Below are 23,120 nucleotides of genomic sequence, written 5' to 3' on the forward strand. Positions count from 1 at the left end.
ACAAAGTCTTGGGACCAGATGGATTTACAATTGAGTTCTACCAAGCATTTAAAGAACTAAAGAACTGAAAAATTAATTATAACACAAAACTGTTTGGAAAGAATGTGATCAAGAACCTCTTCCAAATTCCTTTCTTGACACAAATATAGTATTGATAATTAAACCAAGGTGAGTCAAAACAGAAAACTAAAACAAAAGACTAATTTCCTAATTAATACTGAAGCAAAAATTTTAAATAGAATACTAGCAAAGAGATTACATTAATGTCAAAAAGTCCACAAAGGCTAGTTCAACATTAACAAAAGTATAATTGACCATATTAACACATTTCAGTAGAAGCAGAAAAAGCTTTTCACAAATATGACCCATTTCTCATTTTAAAAAACACCAGAAATCAAATAGACTTTCTTAAAATAGAATTCCTCTAAATCCAAGAGCAAGCATTATGTGTATTGTGAATAAACTAGAAGCCTTTCCAATAAGATTTAGGGATAAAGTATGTCTATTATCACCATTGCTATCTAATATTGTACAAGAAAAGCTAGCTATCACAATAAGACAAAAAATATGGAAGGAATATGATCAATGATGAAAACTACAGTATCACATTTTGCGTACAATAACATAAATTACTTAGAAAATTCTTAGAGTCAACTAAAAAACTAATAAAAAAGTTAACAATTTTAGCAAAGTTGCAGGTTATAAAATAAACCCATGCAAATCATCAGTATTTCTGTATATTACCAACAAGACCTAGCAAGAAAAAAACAGAAAGAGAAATTCCATTTAAAACAACTATAGACAATATAAAATACTTAACCTGCCAAGACAAGTATAGGAACTATATAAATACAATTTTAAAAAACCACTTTTCACACAAATAAAGGCAAATTTGAATAATTGGAGAAATACTAATTACTAATGGAGAAGCTGAAGTCATATAATAAAAATTGCCAAAGACACTTTTAGATATAAAGAAGCATCACAAAATTCATCCAGAGCAAGAAAAAGTCAAGAATATGAAGGGAATCAATGGAAAAAATGCAATGGAAGAAGATCTAGCCGGGACAAGACCTCAAACTATACTATAAACCTTTAATCATCAAAACAATTTAAAACTGAGTAATAGAGAGGTTGATAAGGAGAAGTTATTAGGTACACAATATACAGAAGTCAAAGGGTACTGTACCTACATCTGATAAAGCCAAAGACTAGCTATCTGGGTAAAAACTTGCTACTCAACAGAACTATTTGGAAAACTGAAAAGTGGCCTGGCAAAAACTAAAGGCACAGTCCAACGCCTCATAACATATTCTAAAATAAATTAAAAATGGGTACATGGTTTGTACATAAAAGGTGATATAATAAGTAAATTAGTATAGCACAGAAGAAATTACATGACAGATCTAGGAATAGAGAAAAAGTTCATAACCAAACAAGAGATAGAGAGGGTAAGAGAAGGTAATTTTGATTACAAAAAATTAGAACAATTTTGCACAACTAAAGCCAAATGCTGCTAAATTAAAAGGAAAAAAGAAACTAGGGGAAAAATCTTTGCAGAAAGTTTCTCTGATAAAAGTCTCATTTTTAGGATATAGAGAACTGAGTCAAATATTTAAGAAAAAAGAATCATTCCTCACCTGATAAATGATTTTTTTAAAAGACAAGAATAGTTTTCTTTTTTTTTAAACCCTTACCTTCCATCTTATTGTGTATTGGTTTCAAGTCAGAAGAGCAGTAAGGGCTAGGCTATGGAGGTTAAGTGACTTGCCCAGGGTCACAGAGCTGTCTGAGGCCAGATTTGGATGCAGAATCTCCCATCTCTAGGCCTGCTTTTCAATCCATTTAACTACTAAGGTAGTTTTCTAAGAAAGAAATTCAAACTATCAGTAGCCATAAGAAAAAAAAAATCTTCTAAATCACTAACAATTAGAAAAAAGCAAACTAAAACAACTCCAAGATACCACCTTATGCCTATTAAATTCTGCATACCTTCTGACTCAGCAATACCATTTCTAGTTCTACATCTCCAAAAAAGTTCAAAGAAAAGGAAAATGGCCCATATATATGAAATTGTTTATACTAGTTCTTTTTGTAGTAGCAAAGAATTGGGAACTATGGGGATGACCATCAATTGAGAATGGCTAATCAAGTTATGGTATATGAACGTGATAGAATATTATTGTATTGTAAGAAAAGAGGAAAATGAGAGATTCAAATAAACCTGAGAATATTTGTATGTACTGATGCAAAGTGAACAGAATCATAAGAATAATTTATATAGAAACAGAAATATTGTAAAGATAATCAACTCTGAAATTCTTAGTACCTCTGGTTAACATGATGACAAACCCCAGTTCTAGAGAACTCATTAAGAAAAACACTATCTACTTCCATAAAAAGAAATTATGAACTACGGAGTGTGAATTCAAGTATATTTCCTTCTAATTTGTTTTGCTTGTCTATACATATTTGTAATGGGTTTTATATCTCTTATCTCCTCAAATAGTGGTGGAGAAAAATATAAAAAATTTAGAACTGAAAGTAAAATTGAGTTTTAAATATTAATAAAACTAATTTTCCCTTTCTGGTATTTCTTATGGTCTTTGACTCAATTCTTCCCTTGCCCTGTTTATATTCTACTTTGTATTATCCTCATTTCCATGAGCTAATGTTTATTTTCTCATTAAATGATTAACCCCTAGAAGATAAGCACTGTGTAGTATTTCATATTACTAGAACATTGTGCATCATTATCGTTATTAGTATGCTTAATAAATATTTAATGTTATTAAAAAGATGTCGTTAAATATATTTGGGTGAATTTAAATATTGCTTCACACTATCTGGCTTCAAACTACCTTGGAAGCTTCTTTTTATTCTATTGCTCTTCACACATTCCACATTATTTCCAAACTCTACATTTCCCATTCTCTAACTTTTCTCCTTGGCATTTGCAGAGTCCATTCCCCATGCCTTTTCTTCCTTTAAAGTACAATTATTATTTTTATTATTATTATTTTATATATATTATATAATATATAAAGTCTTTCAATATAGCTGGTAGATCAGTAAAATATATAAAATATATTATAAATATTATTATTATTATTATTATTTCCTCTTGCCTTCTGTTGTACATTTTCTAATATGTTCATTGTATGTATGTTACTAAGGTTATTCATTCTTGGATGGCCCCAGTCCCTCTGTATGGAATGCTCTCCTTTCTTTTTTATTTTTATTTTACAAACACATTTTCACATGAGTTTTCTAAAGCTATATAATCCAAATTGTCTCCTTTCCTTCTTCCCTTCAAAATCCCAGAGCTGACAAGCAATTTAATCTGGGTTATGCATATATTATCACACAAAACATGCTTCTATATTATTCATTTTTATAAGTGAATAATATTATAAAACCAAACCCTAAAACATGTACCCAAATAAAAAAGTGATAAATTATATGCTTACATCTGCATTCTTACTCTAAAAGTTCTTTCTCTGGAGGTGAAATTTACATTCTTTTTCTTAAATCCCTCAGAATTGCCCTGGATCATTGCATAGATGTTAATAGCAAAGCCTTATCACATTTGATTGTTCCACAATATAGCTGTTACTATGTACAATGTTTTCCAGGTTCTGCTTATTTCACTCTGCATCAGTCCACATAAGTCTTTCTAGCTCTTTCTGAAATAATCCTCTTCACCATTCCTTATAGCACAATAGTATTCTCTCACCATCATATACCATAATTTGTTCAGCCAGCTAAGAAAGTTTTCAATGAGAGGAGTGGTGATGGACTATTGTATCTAACTTCTAAAGATATGCATAGCTATATTCAGAGGCTCATCATCAAACAGTTATATGGTATGACACCAACTATGAATGTATGAAAATGTTTTGATATAAAGAGCCAAAAGACATACTTGCTGACTAAATCATCAAATCTTTGAAGTAATTATAGGTAATTATCATGTATATTAGTTTCCTACTAAACTTTAAGATACTTAAGAGCAAAAACTATGTATTATCTAAACTTTCTACTTCTCATAATTCATACTGGTTTAGCTATGAACATTTCCCTCCAGCATAAGTGACTAGAAAAACTGTCATTTTTCATTTTTTTAAAACCCAACTGCCAGAAAAATACTTTGTATGGAGGATTTGAACCCATCTTCTGACTTATGTCAGAGATAAGTCTTCCACTACCACTTCCATCTGGAGTATTTTTCAACTTTAATGCCCTAAAAGTATACTAAATCTATTAAGTATAAAAATATGAGTATCTGAATTACTACAGTAACTTGAATTTCTGTCATTTTAAACAAATGTGCTATATTTTGCATTAGTAATTTATTTCCCATTAACTTTTTAAAAATTATTAAATAACCAAGTGGAAAGCATTGTGCTAGCAAGAAGACTTACAAAGATACAAAACAAACCTGTCCCTGATCCCATGTCTATAGCATCTATATGTGACATGAACACGGAGTAGTATGAGATAAACTGGCATAAGACACAACTGCTTCCAATAAAGAAAAGGCCAAGGCAAAATGCTACAAGAAAATTCAAAAATTCAAAGAAAACATAATACTCTCATCTAGAGATATTAGGGGAGGCTTCATAGAAGAGGGACTACCCTACACTGAAACTTACATAACAAGAATTTTTTAACAAGTAATTTTTAACAAGTAGAAATGAGGAAGCAATAAATTCCAAGTATGGGGGTGAGGCTTTCCGTATGAAAAGAAGTTGAAGGTGGCAGTTTAGAGAACACCCAGTAGTCTAGTTTTGTAGGAATGTAAATAAATGTGAATAAAATAATGAAAAATACAGCTAGAAAATGTTAAGTTGAAAAGTTTTTACTTTATCCTATAAGAAACAGTTATTTTGTTAGCTTTATGAAGGATGGACTGAAAGGGGGAGAGCTCATTGGCAATAATGTACATAAAACTGGATCTGAATCTATTGATTCAATATATTTGTTAAAATGTGATGCTAGAATAGATATACTGAGATTATCTTCCTAAAAATAAATTAATTCCTATTTAGGAGTCAAGAATATAGAGAAAAAAGTTCATGTAAAACAAAGTTATCATAATGTAATCTCTATCCAAATGAGCTACTAAGTCATGCTTACAATCCTTCTTTGGAGACAGTTTTATATTTAAAACATGTCTCATCAGTCTTTCAATATAGCTGGTAGATCAGTAAAATTCAAACTTTATAAGTATGCATTAATCTTTTTCATTTTTAGCATGAGAAATTTTTTGATATCTCAAGTTGGAAAGAAATTTTTGGAAATATACAAGATTTTTCAAAAAGCATCTCTTCTATGTTATATAAAAACCTATTAATGTGAGCTCTTAGCAAGTTAAAGAGGGTAATACAAGCTGTTAGATTGTGTTGAAATTATTAAGAGCATATATATCAACTGCTTTTTATATTTAAAGGAATATCCTTATTAGCAATTTATAAACTGAAATCTGTCTTCGTAGCAAAATTATGTTTTTGAGTTCTGAAATTATGAGTAATAGTAAAAACTGATAAAATAAGTATATCTGCTATTTTGTAAAAACTACATAGCATTTTATGAAATAAAATATAAAAATGATGGGCAATGCCAACTTTTAAGAGATTTGTTTTCTGGCAAACAGAAAATAAGAAGTTACTGAACACTGAGAGGTAATCTATGGACTAGAAATCACTAAAGTCCATTCCATCTCTAAAACTTAGGGAGCTATATTTTACATTAATTTGAAGATTTTTTAATCTATAGTATCAATTTTCCTTGAGTGCATAATTTTATTTCCTAAAGAGGTCAAATTTTATCTTCATCTATCTTATGAAAATATGAAACTAAGTTACTTAGTTATCTTTAATGTCCCCAGTGTCTAGTACATTCATCATAGGTACTTAGTAAAGGTTACCTGAATTGCTCTCTCTGAGAAAATATACAAACATCAATGTCAAAGAAAGCACTGACTATTAAAAAGAAATTATGTTATTAAAATAGCCTATAAGTACAAAAATATTTATTACTAAAGATGCAAACAAATTAACACCATAATACAATAAAATTTTAGAGAATTTTTCTAAAGCATTTTAAACTGATTATGTGTGAACATGATGAAAATGATCAAGAAAAATCTATTTTTAAAAACATATTACTCTACAGTATATATAAATTCAAAATTTTACCTGTTAATAAGATAATATTCTAATCATATTGTGATTAATAATCTGCTATATTTAGTATTAACCACCACTTCTTGTACATAGTAGGGACTCAAATAGTTGTTGAATGAATAAAGACATCTTCAACTATTTTAAATGTTGTTTTATTTAGACTTATTTGGAATACACTAAGAATAAAGCCCTGAATATAAAAATAATGGTTAAAATTCAGTTTGGTTCATAGTAAAAATGCGATAGTTCCTTTTTCTAGTTATGTGACAAAGAATTCCAACAAAATAATTATGTCACCAAGATATTCTTAAACATAATTACCAAAGGCTCTAAAAAGAATATATACTTTATACTGTGTAATTCTTTCCATCATTGCATTTTCTTCTATGCTAGCACTACTGAACAACAAACCAAAATAGAGCAAATCATTTTAAAGATAAAGCCTAATGAGTGCATAATCTATTTGAGAATTACATTCAATACATTTATAAATTTAGCCCTTTGAAAAAGCATCCATATATAAAACAGTGGAGGGGGGTTGGTGGGAATCACTGCTATACATATGTAGCACAGTTTAAGCCCAACACAACTGACCAATCAAAATTAGTGAATGCACTGCATCTCTCTGCAGTGAAGAGAAGCGACAAGGTAGGCTGTCATTCTGCAAACGCTGGCCAGAACAGGCTTTCCTCTGAGAAGCACTGCTGTTCTTCTTTAGAAAAGCTGAATCTAAATGTTGCCTCTGGAGACAAGAAGCCTTCAGTATGTTAAATTACTTTCATTATGTATTTTCAGATGCTTATTGATTCCACAGTCGGAAGAGTGAGAGACTGCAGCAGCCTCTAAGCAGCTCTACATGTTCCATACATTAGCAGGAGTGCTGAAACAATGGCATGGTCCAGGAACATATTTTCATTAAGGTCATTTTCTGAAGGGATGTTTATGACCCTCTTCCCTCAGTACTCTGCTAACAAGTGAATGAAATGAGTCAATCAAAACTGGAAATGCTTCGACTATATCAAGAACATTGCCAATCTTTAAGTAGAGGTAAGATATGTTCCTTATTATAGTACACAGATGCTCCTGAAACAGCATAATCTGTGCATGGTAAAATTACTTTGGAAAAAGGATGCTTCAGCCTAAATTTTAAGAGTTGTTGAGTTTAATTCTGCTTGTTGAGAAGCATGCATTACTAAATGTGGTTTTTTTGGGGGATGGGGGGTTAAAAAAGCATCACTTTTGAAATATGTAATTCTTTTAAATGCATTGATTATTAAGGACATTTTCTGTTCATTCACTATCAAAACTAGCTTCCAATTCACTCCAAACCAGCTAAATATATTAAATGTAAAAATAGATTTTTCTCCAAAAAAAAATTACACATATTGATGTATAAGGAAACTCTTTTAAGAAACAGATTTACCATAGAGATGTTTTTCATTTCTTAATCAACATTGGCACAAAAGGAAAATAACGGATTTGTTCATGGAAAACAGCTATATCTGAGCACTTACTTTTCTGCATTAGCTCATCTATTTAAACTATTTAAACCAAACATCAATGAAAATTTTGCCTTTAGAATACTGATATGAGATTGGTTTGGGGCAACAAATTTCAAACAATGTGCAAATAGTTATTAAACAAGCTATAGTCTGCCTAATATATCTGATGCTTTATCAAAATTAACACAAAGAAAAGAGATTATATTGTATATAGTGTAAACTTACTCAAAAGATCTAAAAACATAAGCTAGCTTTAAATATGGAAATAGAAAACAGTTATTAAGAAGCAATCACATTTTCTCTTTTTCTTTTATTGGCAATGTTAACACTATCATTAACTAGGTAGCAAATACAATTTTGCAGGGTAAAAGGTTTTTTCTTGTATTTTACATATGTGGTTCTGAGTCTTAATAATAGAGCTCATTTATTTTTGCAAATAGATTTTACATAACATTCCAGTAATTTTTCAGTTATTAATACAGAATTAAGAGACATCCCATTTCTTTATCTTTTTTTCTTTTTCTTCACAAGGGCATAAAGCATCTAATTCAGTTTCAATAAGAAGAATGCAAATGATTGAACACATCTTTCCAGCAGTCTGAACCACAAGCTACAAGATATAATGTGTATTTCTAAAGACATAAAAGAGTTAAAGCAAAAACATGGAATAAGTCTGTAGGACTGCTTGCATGCATAACAAATCAGTGCTCTAAAGAGAAGACATTGGATAATACTTTCACAAGAAGAAGAATGCAATGGTATATGCCTGAAAACAAAATGGTGAGCATTTTAAAAGGATTTTCTACTTTAAATATCAAAATTGTGGAAACAACTAATTCATGAAGAAACAATGAAACATGAATTTTCAGAAGGAGAATATGCATACTTCATCAGCAAGCTAAATGAAGCTATATCAGGTTTTCTGCACTACAAATTAAGTTATTCATATCAATTGTCACGATGACTAATGGATATCTTTTCTCTGAATATCATGATCTGTTATGTATCCTTCTTAATGAAAATAAGCCAAATTAAATAGCAGATGGTCTTTCTCAAAACCTCATGAGCTGGATTTTATAATGTAAAAAAATTTATGGAATTGAGACATTATTCCAACTAATGAACAAGAGTAACATAGAAATAAATGTTCAGTTGCAACAAAGGAATGTTTAAATACATATCTAAAGCAAGAAATCAGATGTCTCAATTTTTATTTTCACTTATCCTAGAAAATAAAAATACACAGCCACATAGTCCTCAAAAGGGCAATATAATTAATGTCACTTAAAGAAGTTCTTGTTTTTATTGGCAGTGGTTTTTAAAAGCAAAGAAAACACAAATCCATCAGTCAATTAAACCTCATTTTTAAACACAAATCTTGCTGCTGAAGTGTTGGAACAAAAATAAATGAAATAGGAAATAGAACACTGCTACTTCACTGTTGCCAGGTGCAAATGCATGTCAAAAATCTGTCAATGACATCATGTATCAATTTTTGAAAAACTGCCATAGTGAGCTGAAAGACCCCTGAGGCAACAGAAAACAGGTAGGTCAAAAGATGCATGTACCCAACCACGGTTTAGCATTTACAAGAAAACAGAACCCTGACAGGAAGATGTATTTTCTTAATTATGTTTCTAACTTGACATTTTTTGCATTTATTTAATCATAAATCTAACTGATATGACAAAGAACTGATGTTAATCTGTCAGCTCAAAACATTTGGCACATTTAAAATTTTCCATTTTCACAAGATTTCAGTTTGAGTTCTGACCATGCCTTATTTGAACAAATATGCCTTTAGTTCTGGTTTAAACTGTGTTCAAGAGAATTCAATCTTTTAATCACAGAGAAGCTTCTGAAATAGTTTGTTGGGGAGGGTTTTTTAAGATAATAATGTGAATGAATCTATATCCTGGAATGATATATATAATCTTGGCAAAACTTGCAAAACATAGAAAGATTAAGTTTAATTGTGTTTGTATTTTTTATTTCATGCCTAAGATGATGAGCACTTTAGCTGACATTTTAGATTTAAAATATGTGAAATGATAGTTATTGGCTTTCTATTAACAATGTAAAATATTGTATATGTGACATTTGGATATGTTAAAAGACACACAATTCAACTGCAAAGGGCTCAACAGGTTTAGGTATTAAATATGAATCTTTGCCAAAAGCAATAGATTTTTTTCTAATTATCTTCAAAATTATTCATTAAAATAGGTTTAAAAGTACAACTTTTCTAAACCTCCAAAAATACATTTCTGGCACTTCTCCAGAGCTTAATTTTTCACTTTAAATTCTAGATGAAAATAAAGCCAATGGTTATATGCATTAAAACATCTTGAAAATGCAAATCTATAATTGAGCTATTAAATTTCAACTCAGGATCTACAAAAAAGGAGCACTTATGAAATAAACTTTCTATATGAAAGCTGAATGCCACCTTATTAAAGCTTCCCTGTCCTGTCATATCAAAGTGACTTTTTTGCCTTTTCTTAAAATCTTTTCATGAATTTTTATAGTAAAAAAACTTCATTGACCAAAATGAAATATCTTTAATCAAAATACCTAAAAATTTGAGTATTGTGAGGGAAATTGCTTATGTAACCATAACACACTATTGGCTATGTAATGTAAAATTATCACATCAAGAATAGGAAAAGAGAATTTAAAAGAGTACTAATAGTCTAACACATAGCACATAAAAACTGTACTTTTAATCTGAAACATTTAGAAAAAAACATCTTAAAGGGAGATCTAAACTATATTAATTAGATATCAATATGCAATATTTATGTTTTCTAATTATTGATAAATTTTTAATTTAAATTTTTAAGTAGCATTTATATTTCAATGAATCCTTAAACCATTTTATAATTTCTTTTTCATAAGATGAAAGTTAAAAGTTGTATCAAAAGGTATTTTTAATATTCAAAATGTTTTATAAGGCATGAAGGAAAGTCTTAGATTAATAATTTGTCAAGGAGATACACATATATGTATATTCTAAATGCCCTTTTACACCATAACAAAATGAACTTGATGAACTCTGACAAGTTTTCTATCTTGTAAATTTTGCTAAACATCAAATGCAGTAATACACAGAGACTACATAGATTTTTGACAGAGAGAGAATATACCCAAATGATTACAAATATGGAACTCAAATAGTTTATTTTATTTCACTTTCTAGGAGAAAAAACAACTACTCCAAAAGAATGTGTCTCTCCCCCATTCTGGAAATCAACATGCAGTCTGAATCTAACATTACAGTCCGAGATGACATTGATGACATCAATACCAATATGTACCCATCATCATCATATCCATTAAGCTTTCAAGTATCTCTCACTGGATTTCTCATGTTAGAAATTGTATTGGGACTTGGCAGCAACCTCACAGTATTGGTACTTTACTGCATGAAATCCAACTTAATCAACTCTGTCAGTAACATTATTACAATGAATCTTCATGTACTTGATGTAATTATTTGTGTAGGATGTATTCCTCTAACTATAGTTATTCTTCTACTTTCATTGGAGAGTAATACTGCTCTCATATGTTGCTTCCATGAGGCTTGTGTATCCTTTGCAAGTGTCTCAACTGCAATCAACGTTTTTGCAATCACTTTGGACCGATATGATATCTCTGTAAAACCTGCAAACCGAATTCTGACGATGGGAAGAGCTGTCATGTTAATGACGTCCATATGGATTGTCTCATTTTTCTCTTTCCTAATTCCCTTTATTGAGGTCAATTTTTTCAGTCTTCAAAGTGAAAACAGATGGAAAAACAAGACACTTCTCTGTGTCAGTAGAAATGAATACCACACTGAACTGGGGATGTATTATCATCTGCTAGTACAGATTCCAATCTTCTTTTTCACTGTTATAGTAATGCTAATTACCTACACCAAAATACTTCAAGCCCTAAATATTCGAATAGGCACAAGATTTTCAACAGGTCAAAAGAAGAAAGCAAGAAAGAAAAAGACAATTTCTCTGACCACACAGCATGAGACTACTGACGTATCCCAAAGCAGTGGTGGGAGAAATGTAGTTTTTGGTGTAAGGACTTCTGTTTCTGTCATAATTGCTCTCCGGCGAGCTGTGAAGAGACACCGAGAAAGACGGGAGAGGCAAAAGAGAGTCTTCAGAATGTCTCTGTTGATTATTTCAACATTTCTTCTCTGCTGGACACCAATTTCTGTTTTAAACACCACCATTTTATGTTTGGGCCCAAGTGACCTTCTGGTAAAATTAAGATTGTGTTTCCTAGTTATGGCCTATGGAACTACCATATTTCATCCTCTCCTATATGCATTTACTAGACAAAAATTTCAAAAGGTACTGAAAAGTAAAATGAAAAAACGAGTTGTTTCAATTGTGGAAGCAGATCCTATGCCTAATAATGCTGTAATACATAATTCTTGGATAGATCCTAAAAGGAATAAAACAATTACCTTTGAAGACAGTGAAGTAAGAGAGAAATGTTTAGTACCACAGGTTGTTACAGACTAAGTAAAAACCAACTTTTCACCAAATCCCCATTCCCAAGAGTTTTTTTTAATTGTAAGAAACATAACTGCCAAATAAGGGGGGAGGGGGGATTTTTAAGTATTGGTTATACTGTAAAATTTCAATATAAATGTTAAATAGATTAGGTCTTATATATTCAATTTCTTCATTATTTAATGTATATGTTGCATGGCAGTTTGTTAAAGTAACATCATTGTGTATATTTTGTCATTATTTTGTCCACTAGAAAAATATTCATGTAAGTCATATTTTTTAAAAAATTAAAATAAATGAATAGCCTTAAAGCAGTACATACTTTTAAAATTCAACTAAAACCTGTTTGCTTTACTTTTTAAATTCAGTTTTCTAAGCCATTTACTACACTAAACAAGTTAGTGTTTAACTTGAATAGTTTTTAATTTAAAACCTCAAGTATAGGTTCAAATTAATTAGAATTAATTTAGTTTCTTAAGCCAATCATCTTTCAGCTCACAATAGTCCATATTTACTGTACGTAAAATAGCTAAAAACTAACCTTGTATGTTTTTCCTTCTGTCCATAATCACATATAGGAAAAAATAATTTAGCAACTCCTTTTCTCAGTTTTCAAGAATGAAAAACCTGAACAAGCAAAGGATTAAAAAGAAAATTGCAAACTCTGGTGTATTAATGAAACACCATATTATATAATGAGAAAAATCTAAAGCAATGATTTTTATCTGATGGAAGAGGCAAAAAGCCTGTAATATGTAGTTTTTACTATAATAAAAAAAAATAAATACCTTTAACTGTTACTAAAAAGTGAGGAGGGGATTGGGCTACAAAATTATTGAAGTAAATTTGAGAGGGAGGAATTTAAATGGATTTGTTTGTGGAGAACATAAGATGCCACCAGCAAATCCTACTTTTTCTAATTTTTACAACCAATTTCAAAGCTGCCTCCAATATTAAACGTGTTATCTGTGACAGGACTACAGCCTCGCCATACACAAAATGCAAGTTTTATTTGTACCCTGGTTATTATCATTATCATCACAAAACACCCTTCACCATTTCTCCTTCTGTATCTCATTCAGACCTGAAATTTTAAAGATTTTCTGGATGCTGGAAGACTAGGAAATTATTGGCAAAAACAAACAAATAAATAAATAAATAAATGTTCTGAGGCTTGCAAATGATCCATGATCAAGTCATTCAGAATAAGAAATGGTTATTCCAATTCAGTAAACTATGTCAAATGATTATTTTATTATCACTATGAAGTTTTTATCTCCTGGGGAGAAAAGGTGCTTAAAAAAAATAAAGCTATCTTGAATTATTTTCCATTTATCTATATACTATAATAACATATCAATGAATGCTAAAATTGCTGATAAAACAAGTTTTAAGAGGCACTTTCTTCTCATTGATTCTTGAAATGTCCTTAAAATCTAAAGAAACTAAGTTCGGGGAAGTTCCTTAACTAAGAAATGCTAGGAATAGGTGTGGGGTGATATAGTCTGTCACAAAAGATAGATCTTCTAACAACAAAACAAGCTCACTTTTTACTATGATTTATTATCTTAACATACAAACATCAGGCTTATTTAGCATAACAATTTTTTCATTTTATTTTTTATACTTTCTTCTAAATGACCTGAATAAAATACAAATAGTGAACCATTTAAAAATAATTTTTTCACTTATGATATTCTAAGCAAAAACATATTGTCTTTCAAGTTATCTCTCATATGAACAAAATGGTTGTTAACTTTAGCTTGCTGAATATCCTAATCCTAAAGGGAAAGTAGCAAAATGCAACCAGATCAAGGCCCTGGAGTGGGTCACAAGAGAAATCAGAAAATTATTTTATATTATTGCTAATATACCGAGGAGTCTTGGCAAAGCCATAGCTTTTCTGTGCCTTATTTCCTAAATCAATTTGATAAGGAAGAAAGGGGAAACAAATAAGATACTATATTTTCACAGTATAAATAAGCAAGCATTATTCAAAATATAATCCATATGGAAAGAGCTCTAATAATTACAAGCTGTCATTGAGGTGATTTATTCAAGTATTATTACTCCTGTGATACTGGCAATATAATAAGGTCCCTGTGTCTGAATTCCTTCCCCCACTGCAGAAAATAGCCACTTAGTGGCGTGCTCAAGGTCACCATGCTAAAAGGTGACTATGGCAGAATATGAACCCTTGTCTTCCTGACATCATGTCTAGCACTTTATCCACTAAATCATATTGCCTCTACACTCTCATTTTACGGATAAGGAGATTAAGGCTTAAAGATATTCAATGTCACAAAAACTAAAAATTAGGAAAGAAAGCCTCCTTTCTATATCATGTTGCTTCTCTAAATAGTTGGTCTTCAGAAAAAACCAAAATCTCAATAGCAATATTCTTTATAGGAAGAGATCAACGAATTTTTCAATTCCTCATTTTAAAACATTTTTACTTTGATACTTAGTATCTCTTAATATTCCCTTTTCAATAATAGCTTATTTTGAGTAAGGCTTAAACTTTGACAAGATCCTGCTTTGACAGCAAGACCTGTAGTTAACTTTGTTTTCAAATAGATATAAATTAGTCCAATTATTCTTAGAATTCAATAGAAAAACACCCACAATAGAGTGTTAAAATATTTTAGTGTTCAGTTCCAATACTTCACATAGCCCAGTTTAAAAATCATTATATGACAGAGTCTAATTGCTTCTGGTATCCTTTACAACATTTTCTGAGGTAGTAAAGTATAAAATACAAATATTGTAATTTTGCTACAAATCATTACTTGTTGCCTACATTTAGCATTTTATATAGTCAAAGAAGTGGCCATTAGAAAGCATATTTGCCAGCCTGGGTAGTAGCTCTAGCAGTAATACTAGAGTTTTTGTCTTTCATGCATATAACCATTTGATCACTTATGATTTTAGAGAGAAAAAATAATGTATTTACCTGATAGTCTCTAACTGCCTTTTAATTTGTTAAATAGTGTGTAATGAGTACATGAAGATAGTACTTAAACAGATTTAAAATGCTGCTTTAAGAAAAAGCACATAATTTATTTACATTACAGGATTCAGTTTATAGGAAGTCAGGAAGCCTGAATAGCTTTTATTTCTAATTAAATATTTGTTTTGTGGCAAACCATAATTTTCATTTTTCCTCCTTTATTATACTTTTAATCTAGTTTTTAAAAAATATGATGAGCGATTTTTATTTCCAAGAATGAATCCATAAAAGGAATAACTGTTGAATTATTTTGTTTTATAAAAATAAAAATAATAATGTAAAGTAACCAAATTATTTGGTATGTGTTACTTAAAGCCTTTTGCAGTTTTCTTTTTAAAAATCATAATCCAGAGAATTAAAAAAACTAACATTAGACCCTAGAACACAGATATAGAGTTCCTTCAAAAGAGGAATACCAGGTATGTCGATTGAGATCCTAAAAGGAGTTGCTGTATGAAAAGTATGGAGTTTTTGTCCTTTTTTGTTTCTTTTAAGCTAAGGAGAGTATTGTACCAAAAAATATCTGCTGTACAGATGTTCACTTATTTTCAAAAGTAAATTACTCATAATTATCTTTTTAATGAAATTTGTGTTATTCATAATACAGTTCTCTATCTTTTAAGTATGTGGTAGTCTATTTTCTCACCCCTTCCCTGAATAATTTTTCCACTGCAATGCAATTTGATTACTTGAAACTCAAATAAACAGAATCCTAACATAATAGAAAAAGTTGCCTTTAGTATACTTCTGGAGAGAGAAAACAAACAAAAAAATACAATAAGTTTAACTCAAAGTTTTGTTTGAAAAAGCAATTTCTAAGCTATATCCTAAGATCACTCCATAACATAAGTATGTGAAGCAAGGGATATTTTATTTTTTAAAAAATCTATATTTTTACAATTTTATTTTTCAACATTAAAAAAAGTTCCAAATTCTCTCCCTCCCTGAAACAGTAGGAATCTGATATAGATTTTATGTATATAATCAGATTATATTTTCAATGTTTCCACTTATTTGAGTTATTGCCTTTATTTTTCTTTAAGTCCTCAAAATAGATATTGAAATTAAAATTTTCAACCAATTTGAAAATCAGAAATATAAATGATCAAATTAGAAAAATGATCAATATTTGCTACCTTAATCATTATAATCATGCCTTGCATTTATATGTACACTGACTTCCTTTAATGGACACCAGGTGCTTTCTAAACAATTAATTTATTACACACAAATATTATATTATTAATTATCCTATGATGGCACAGATTTTATCATTAATATGTCATCAATGTGCTAGGCCCTGGAAATAAAGAGACAAAAACAAAATGGCCTTGCCCTCCAGAGATTACATTCTATTGAGAAAAATAACATGCATGCAAAAAAAGTAAATATACAACATATATACAAAGTAAATACAAAGTACTCCATATTAAAAAGAGAGAGGAAGCACAAGATATTGGGCAGGAACCAAGAAAAGTCTTGCACGTGTAGGAAGCTAGAGATATTAAGAGATGAAGTTAAGGAAGGAATTCTAAGAATTGGAAGTGAGAAAAGAATGTAAGGAAGATAGCCTATGCAAACATAAAGAGATGTGGGGATGGGATACATAAAGAAAAGCAAGTAGGTCAACTTAGCTAAAATGGAGACATAACAAAGGGTAGTAATTTATAAGTCTGAAGAGATAAGATGAAGGCAAATTGTGAAAGACTTTAAAAGTCAAACAGAAAATTCTATATTTTATTCTTTTAAAAATTGCTAAAAATTTTGTCCTCAATTACTTGAAAAGGCTTATTTTAATATATTTTAATTGAGTCTTGAATTCTCTATCTCACCACCTCTCTCCACTCCCTAATATAGATTTTTCCCAACATAGATTTTGTATGTGTAATTGCCTACATTTTATTCTTGAGTCAAAAGGGAACCATTGGAGCTTTCTCAGAATGGGAGAACCAAAAGGGAAAACTGTCCCAAAAAATCCAAAGAGAAGACTAAACTAGAATGAAAGGATAATTGAAAGTATCAAAAGGCATACAGTAATCAAGAAACATTAGGACTGACAAAAAAAACCCCACTGAATTTGGAAATTAAGATATAAAATTCATAATGTCAAAGAAATAAACCTGAAGAAATAAACATCAACCACTATTTTAAAAATTACTGGAAATATAGAGAGCATCCAAAAGAAGAAGAGACTAACTCCTTGACATGAAGAAAAAACACAAAAGGGAAAAATACATTTTTCTATAGATTGACTACCCAGAAAAAATTTAGTCAAGAGCTAAAAATATGAAACAAAACCTCTGGAAGAGTGGGTTATTGATGTAGAATACATGGATTTTTAAAATATATATTTTGATAATTATATTTCAACATAATTTTTTCCTTCTAAATCTATGTACTTTATTATATGGCTTTAAAAACATTGTTCTAAGAAGAGTTCCAACAGACTGAAAAGGGATACAGAAAAAGTTCAGATTTCTGCTTTAGAATGACTTAATTAGAAAAGGAGCATATAACTTAGAAGAGAAAGTAAACTTTACTGAAATAACAGTCTCTAAAAACTTGAAAAGTCTAAGCAAAATTGACTGCATGACAGCAAGAAATATAACAAAATCAAAAGACTTAAAAAAACTGAAAAGGTGTAATATCTGATATAAAAAACTGACTAAGAAAAGAGATCAAGAAGAGATCATTTAAGTATCACTTAGCCCCTCAGAAATCTATGATAAAAAAGCCTAGATAATATATTTCAAGAAATCATAAATGATAGCATCATAAATCTATTAAGATTAAATATTATTAAAGATTAAAGATATAAAGAATCCACTCAACACAAAAAGTACCAAAAATATCAGAGTCAAAATCTAGAAACCCACATCAAAGAAAAATATTTTAAGCATCCAGAAATGAGCAGTTCAAGTACCAAGGAATCACAGTCAGTATTAAACCTGGAAGTTTCTACTAAAAATATAATTTACTATTTCAACTGATGATCTCATCAGCTCTAATGGATTTAATTACGATCTGAATACTAATTTCTTTGAATCTATCTATCCTGCCCTAAACTCTCCACTCCTGACCGCCATTCTCACATCTCTAACTTTCAGACACCTATATATGGATGTCCAGGAAATAAATACTATCCTTCCCCCTAAGCTGTCTCCTCTTCCAAACTTCCCTATTACCAGAATCCCAGGCTCAAAACATGGGCATCATCTTTAACTCCTTAATTCCTCCTCCTTCCCTGATATCCAATATTGTGCCAAGGTCTATCAATTTCACCTTCGCAACATCTCTCAAATATGTCCCCTAATCTCACCTACTAGTGCCATCACCCTGATGCAGGCCCCCATCACCTCACACTTAGATTTCTACAATAGCTTGCAAGTGGGTCTGCTTGCCTCAAATTTCTTGCCATTCTAATCCATCTTCCATTTAGCCACCAAAGTAATTTTCTTAGAACACAGGTCTGATCACATCACCTCCTCATTCAATAAACTCCTAACACCTTCAGTATAAAATATACAGTCCTCTGGTGTTCAACATAGTCTAGCTCCTTTTCTGATTTTCTTACTGTATACCTTACTTTACATGTTACAGCCCTCACATACAAGCTTTTTAAATCCATTTACATTTACATTTTTGCTATTCCATTCTTGACTCCAGGAATGTTCTCTGGCTCTTCCACATGCCTGGAATACTTTCCTTCTTCACCTGTGCCTCCTGGTTTCCCTAATTTCCTTCAAACCTAAACTAAAATTCCATTTTCTATGTGCTCCAAATCTCTGATAATCAGAAAAATGCAAATCAAAACAACCCTGAGGTACCACCTCATACCTAGCAGATTGGCCAAAGTGACAGCAAAGGAAAGTAATGAATGCTGGAGTGGGTGTAGCAAAGTCCAGACATTAATTCATTGCTGGTGGAGTTGTGAACTGATCCAACCATTCTGGATGGCAATTTGGAACTATACCCAAAAGGTGCTAAAAGACTGTCTGCCCTTTGATCCAGCCATAACACTGCTGGGTTTGTACCCCAAAGAGATAATAGGGAAAAAGACTTGTAAGAAAATATTCATAGCTGCGCTCTGGTGGTAAAAAATTGGAAAATGAGGAGATATCCTTCAATTGGGGAATGGCTGAACAAGTTGTGGTACATGTTGGTGATAGAATGCTATTGTCCTGAAAGGAATAATAAACTGGAGAAATTCCATGGGAACTGGAATGACCTCCAGGAATTAATGCAGAGTGAAAGGAGCAGAACCAAGAGAACATTATATACAGAGACTGATACACTGTGATACAATCAATTCATGAACTTCTCTACTAGCAGCAATGCAATGATCCAGGACAATTCTGAGAGACCTATGAGAAAGAACACCATCCACATTCAGAGGAAGAATTGTGGGAATAGAAACACAGAAGAAAAACAACTCCTTGATCACATGGGTTGATGAGGATATGATTGGGGATATAGACTTTAAATGATCACACTAATACAAATATCAATAATATGTAATCAATTGATCAATGACTCATGTAAAACCCAGTAGGATTGTGCATCAGCTATGGGATGGAGGTCAGGTTAGGGGAGGGAAAGAACAAAAATCTTGTAACCATGGAAATTTTTTAAATCAATTAATTAAATAAAATTTTTAAAAAGGAAATTAATTAGAAACCAAGGAGATGCCTTAGAAGACATCTTAGACAACCAGAGAAGGGCTGAACAAATTGTGGTATCCAAATATAATGAACTATTACAACATAAGAAATGATAAAAAAGAATTTCAGAGGATTCTGTATAGTATGAATTGATGCAGAGTAAAATGAGTAGAACCAGAGGAATAACTAACAGAAGGACAGCACCATGGTAAACAAAAATAACTTTGAAAGACTTTAACAACTCTTAAATTAACCATGTCTCCAGAAGACTTACAATGAAACAATGCTACCCACCTCTTCCCAGAAAGGGGAAAGAAATAAGGCACAAAGAAATACCTTTTTTGGACATATTTTTCATGTGTCATTTTGCTTAAATATATATTTTTATTACTAGATTTTTTCTTCTTTTTCCCAGCTTCTGGTTGAAGGAGGGGAAAATAGCAATAGTGGTGCCAAAAAGTAGGGGTGAGGGTAGGGGCACGGATGGTAAAAGAAAAATAAATTAAATACACAAAAGAGAAATTTAGAAGGAAGCTCAAACAAGCAGAATAGTTTGGGGAGAGGAGAAAAAGGGAAAAGAGAGAGAGAAAGAGAGAGGAAGAGGTAGGAAGAGAGAGAGTATACAAATAGTATGAAATGGAAAATCACAGTATCTCATAGAAATCTATGTTCTGTGATATGTATGAATTTTTTGTATTTAAGTTTAGCATATCTTAAAAATAAAAATAGTTAATTAATATTTATTAAGTGCCTACTATGTGCCAGGGAATATGCTAAGTAATGAGAACATAAAAAGAGGCAAAAAGTAATCCCTACCTTCAAAAAGCTTATGATCTATAAGGTGACACTTAAAACAAATAAAATAAACAATTGGAAAAATATTATTAAAGTATTAAACATTAAACACATGTTTAATTACACTGAATTTTTGGAAAGTGAAGGACACTCATATGAAAAAGTTTTGGTTATCCTAGGCCTGGGCTAGCAATTTATTAAAAATTCAAAGAGAAGAGCCTTAGTACAGTGGAAAGAACATTGGCTCTGTATTCAAAGGACCTGAGTTCAACTCCTACCTCCTAACTACTATGGGTCCTTAGACAGTCAAAACCATATCAGGCCTCATTTTCCTCGTCTTTAAATGAGGAGATTGGATTAAATGGCCTTTTAAGGTTTCACTGAATTCTGACATAGATCTCTATTCTTATGATCCACTGAACATTCACCTGTGCCATTAGTTAATTACAGACAGCAATCAGCCAATAAGCATATATTAAGTGCCTATTACATGATGTGACAGGTATCTCTATTCCAGTATTTACATTAGGGATACAAAGACAATAAGTAGTAAATAATTTTTTTCGAGGAACAAATTACAATATTAAAAATAGTTCCAGGAAAGAAATTTCAAGGTTGAATTAGTTGTGCCATTGTATTCCAATGCCTAGCACAATGCCTGGCACAGTAATGCTTAATAAATGATTTCTGAATTAAATTGAAAACAACATACTACCAAAAAAAATACCACAACAATTATATTAAGAAACCTCGTTATTTGCTTTCCAATCAATGGAATAGAGTTGTTGTTAAACTTCCAAAAATAATGGATTATTCCCAACTAACAATCAAAATTTTAAGAGCATCAGTGATTGCAAAAATAACCTTTTAAAAAATAAGAAAACACTTTATACTTTCATTAAAACACTAACACTACAATCATTAACATTTTGTGGAGAGAGGTGTCAAATATGCACCAAAAAAAAGGTTATTTTCTAAGTTTTTACTTCATTCCATGAAAAATCTCAGGCAGTCAAACTATTTAATGCTAATTCTCATCATGTACATAAACTTTTTAAACTTAAACTCAAAATAAACTACACTTTATAATGCAACATTTGTAGTGCATATTAATTCCTTCTCTAATGTTTTCTTAGTGGACTTAAATAAAAGTTATGTTTTTATTATCTTTTCCAATGTCTTTTTATATTAAGTTTGAATATATTGCTGTTCTTTTACTATCTTGCCAGCCAGATTTAAAGAGTCTCAATTCTTTGAACATCTCAATATGATCTTTAATTTTCTTTGCCTTATAGAAATTTAAGTTGCTACTATAGTTGATAAATACCTCCATCTTGTTCCAGGAACACAACTCTAGAAAAATCTGTTTTTCATTTGTGACTAAATGTCCTTTCCCCCAGCATATTCTTATTACATCATATATTTATTGGGCCATTTTTGTTCACTGAATTACATAATTATCTAATAATCTGGTAATAGCAATCTAGGGAGGAAAAGAAAGAAAAGAAAACAAGGACAAGAGAGAGAACTGATAACACAGAAAGTTCAAAATAATTGAGTAGTTCTGTTGAAAATGAAGTCACCTTTCAGAAAGACTAGCTAATTAGTGATATGATCTAAGCAAACAATAAAAATAACTGCCTTTACAGCAATGAATTTGTTTTCTAAAAAAATTATAAATAAAAGGATAGTGACACATATGTAGAGAGACATAAATGTATTGTTTTATTTGTGTATTTTCTCTTGTCATTATGATTAATTGCCTCAACTATGTTTCAAGGATGTTTTGAGGTATAAATAAATGAAATCAAAAGTGAAAAAGTATCTGCAATGAATTCATTAGATAAATACAAGTTTTCACTATTATTGCTCAATAAGAGAGAATTTACAAACACGAAGAAAAAATACAAAATTACTTCTGTGAAGGTTTTATACATGTATATACATATAAAGTATAGAAACTATTTCTCTATTTAAAAAATAGTCCTTGACAGTGAAATTTGTAAAACATCTAAAAGACATTTGAAGGAGGAAGCTGGATAGCTCAGTGGATTGAGAGCCAGGTCTAGAGATGGGAGGTCCTACGTTCAAATCTGGCCTCAGATACTTTCCAGCTGTGTGACCCTGGGCAAGTCATTTGACCCCCATTGCCTAGCCTTACCACTCTTATCACTCTTCTGCCTTGGAGCCAATACACAGTATTGATTCCAAGACAGAAGGTAAGGGTTTAAAAAACAAACTGAAAAAAAAAAGAAAAAAAAAACAGTCTCTCTCTTTAAGGAGTTAGCCTTTTGAGGAAGAAGCTATGCAAAAAAAAAAATGCACAGATAAGATATACACAGGGAAAATTGGAGGTAATCTTAGGGGAAAGGTACTAGCATTAATTAAGGGGCATCAGGAAAGTCTTCTTGCAGAATGTAGGATTTCATTTGATATTTGAAGGAAGC

General features: G+C 30.8%; 2 protein-coding genes across 3 annotated transcripts in view; one reads left to right on the forward strand and one right to left on the reverse strand.

Moving 5' to 3' along the window:
- The window catches only part of COG5 (component of oligomeric golgi complex 5), a 441,109-nt gene that overhangs the window by 311,390 nt on the left and 106,599 nt on the right, over positions 1-23,120 (reverse strand). The gene's annotated exons all lie outside the window — the stretch shown is intronic.
- Positions 6,842-15,839, forward strand: GPR22 (G protein-coupled receptor 22). Of its 2 annotated transcripts, none has more exons than XM_016426097.2 (3): positions 6,842-7,235; positions 8,222-9,236; positions 10,890-15,839. In XM_016426097.2, exon 3 carries the CDS (start codon positions 10,915-10,917, stop codon positions 12,214-12,216), a length of 1,302 nt encoding a protein of 433 aa, XP_016281583.1. In that variant the 5' UTR covers positions 6,842-7,235; positions 8,222-9,236; positions 10,890-10,914; the 3' UTR covers positions 12,217-15,839. The 2 variants fall into 2 exon arrangements, with proteins under 2 accessions (XP_016281583.1, XP_007504174.1); XM_007504112.2 differs by having other exon boundaries at positions 8,222-8,470.

The sequence above is a fragment of the Monodelphis domestica genome, chromosome 5, assembly GCF_027887165.1.
Source record: "Monodelphis domestica isolate mMonDom1 chromosome 5, mMonDom1.pri, whole genome shotgun sequence".
Classification (NCBI taxonomy): domain Eukaryota; kingdom Metazoa; phylum Chordata; class Mammalia; order Didelphimorphia; family Didelphidae; genus Monodelphis; species Monodelphis domestica.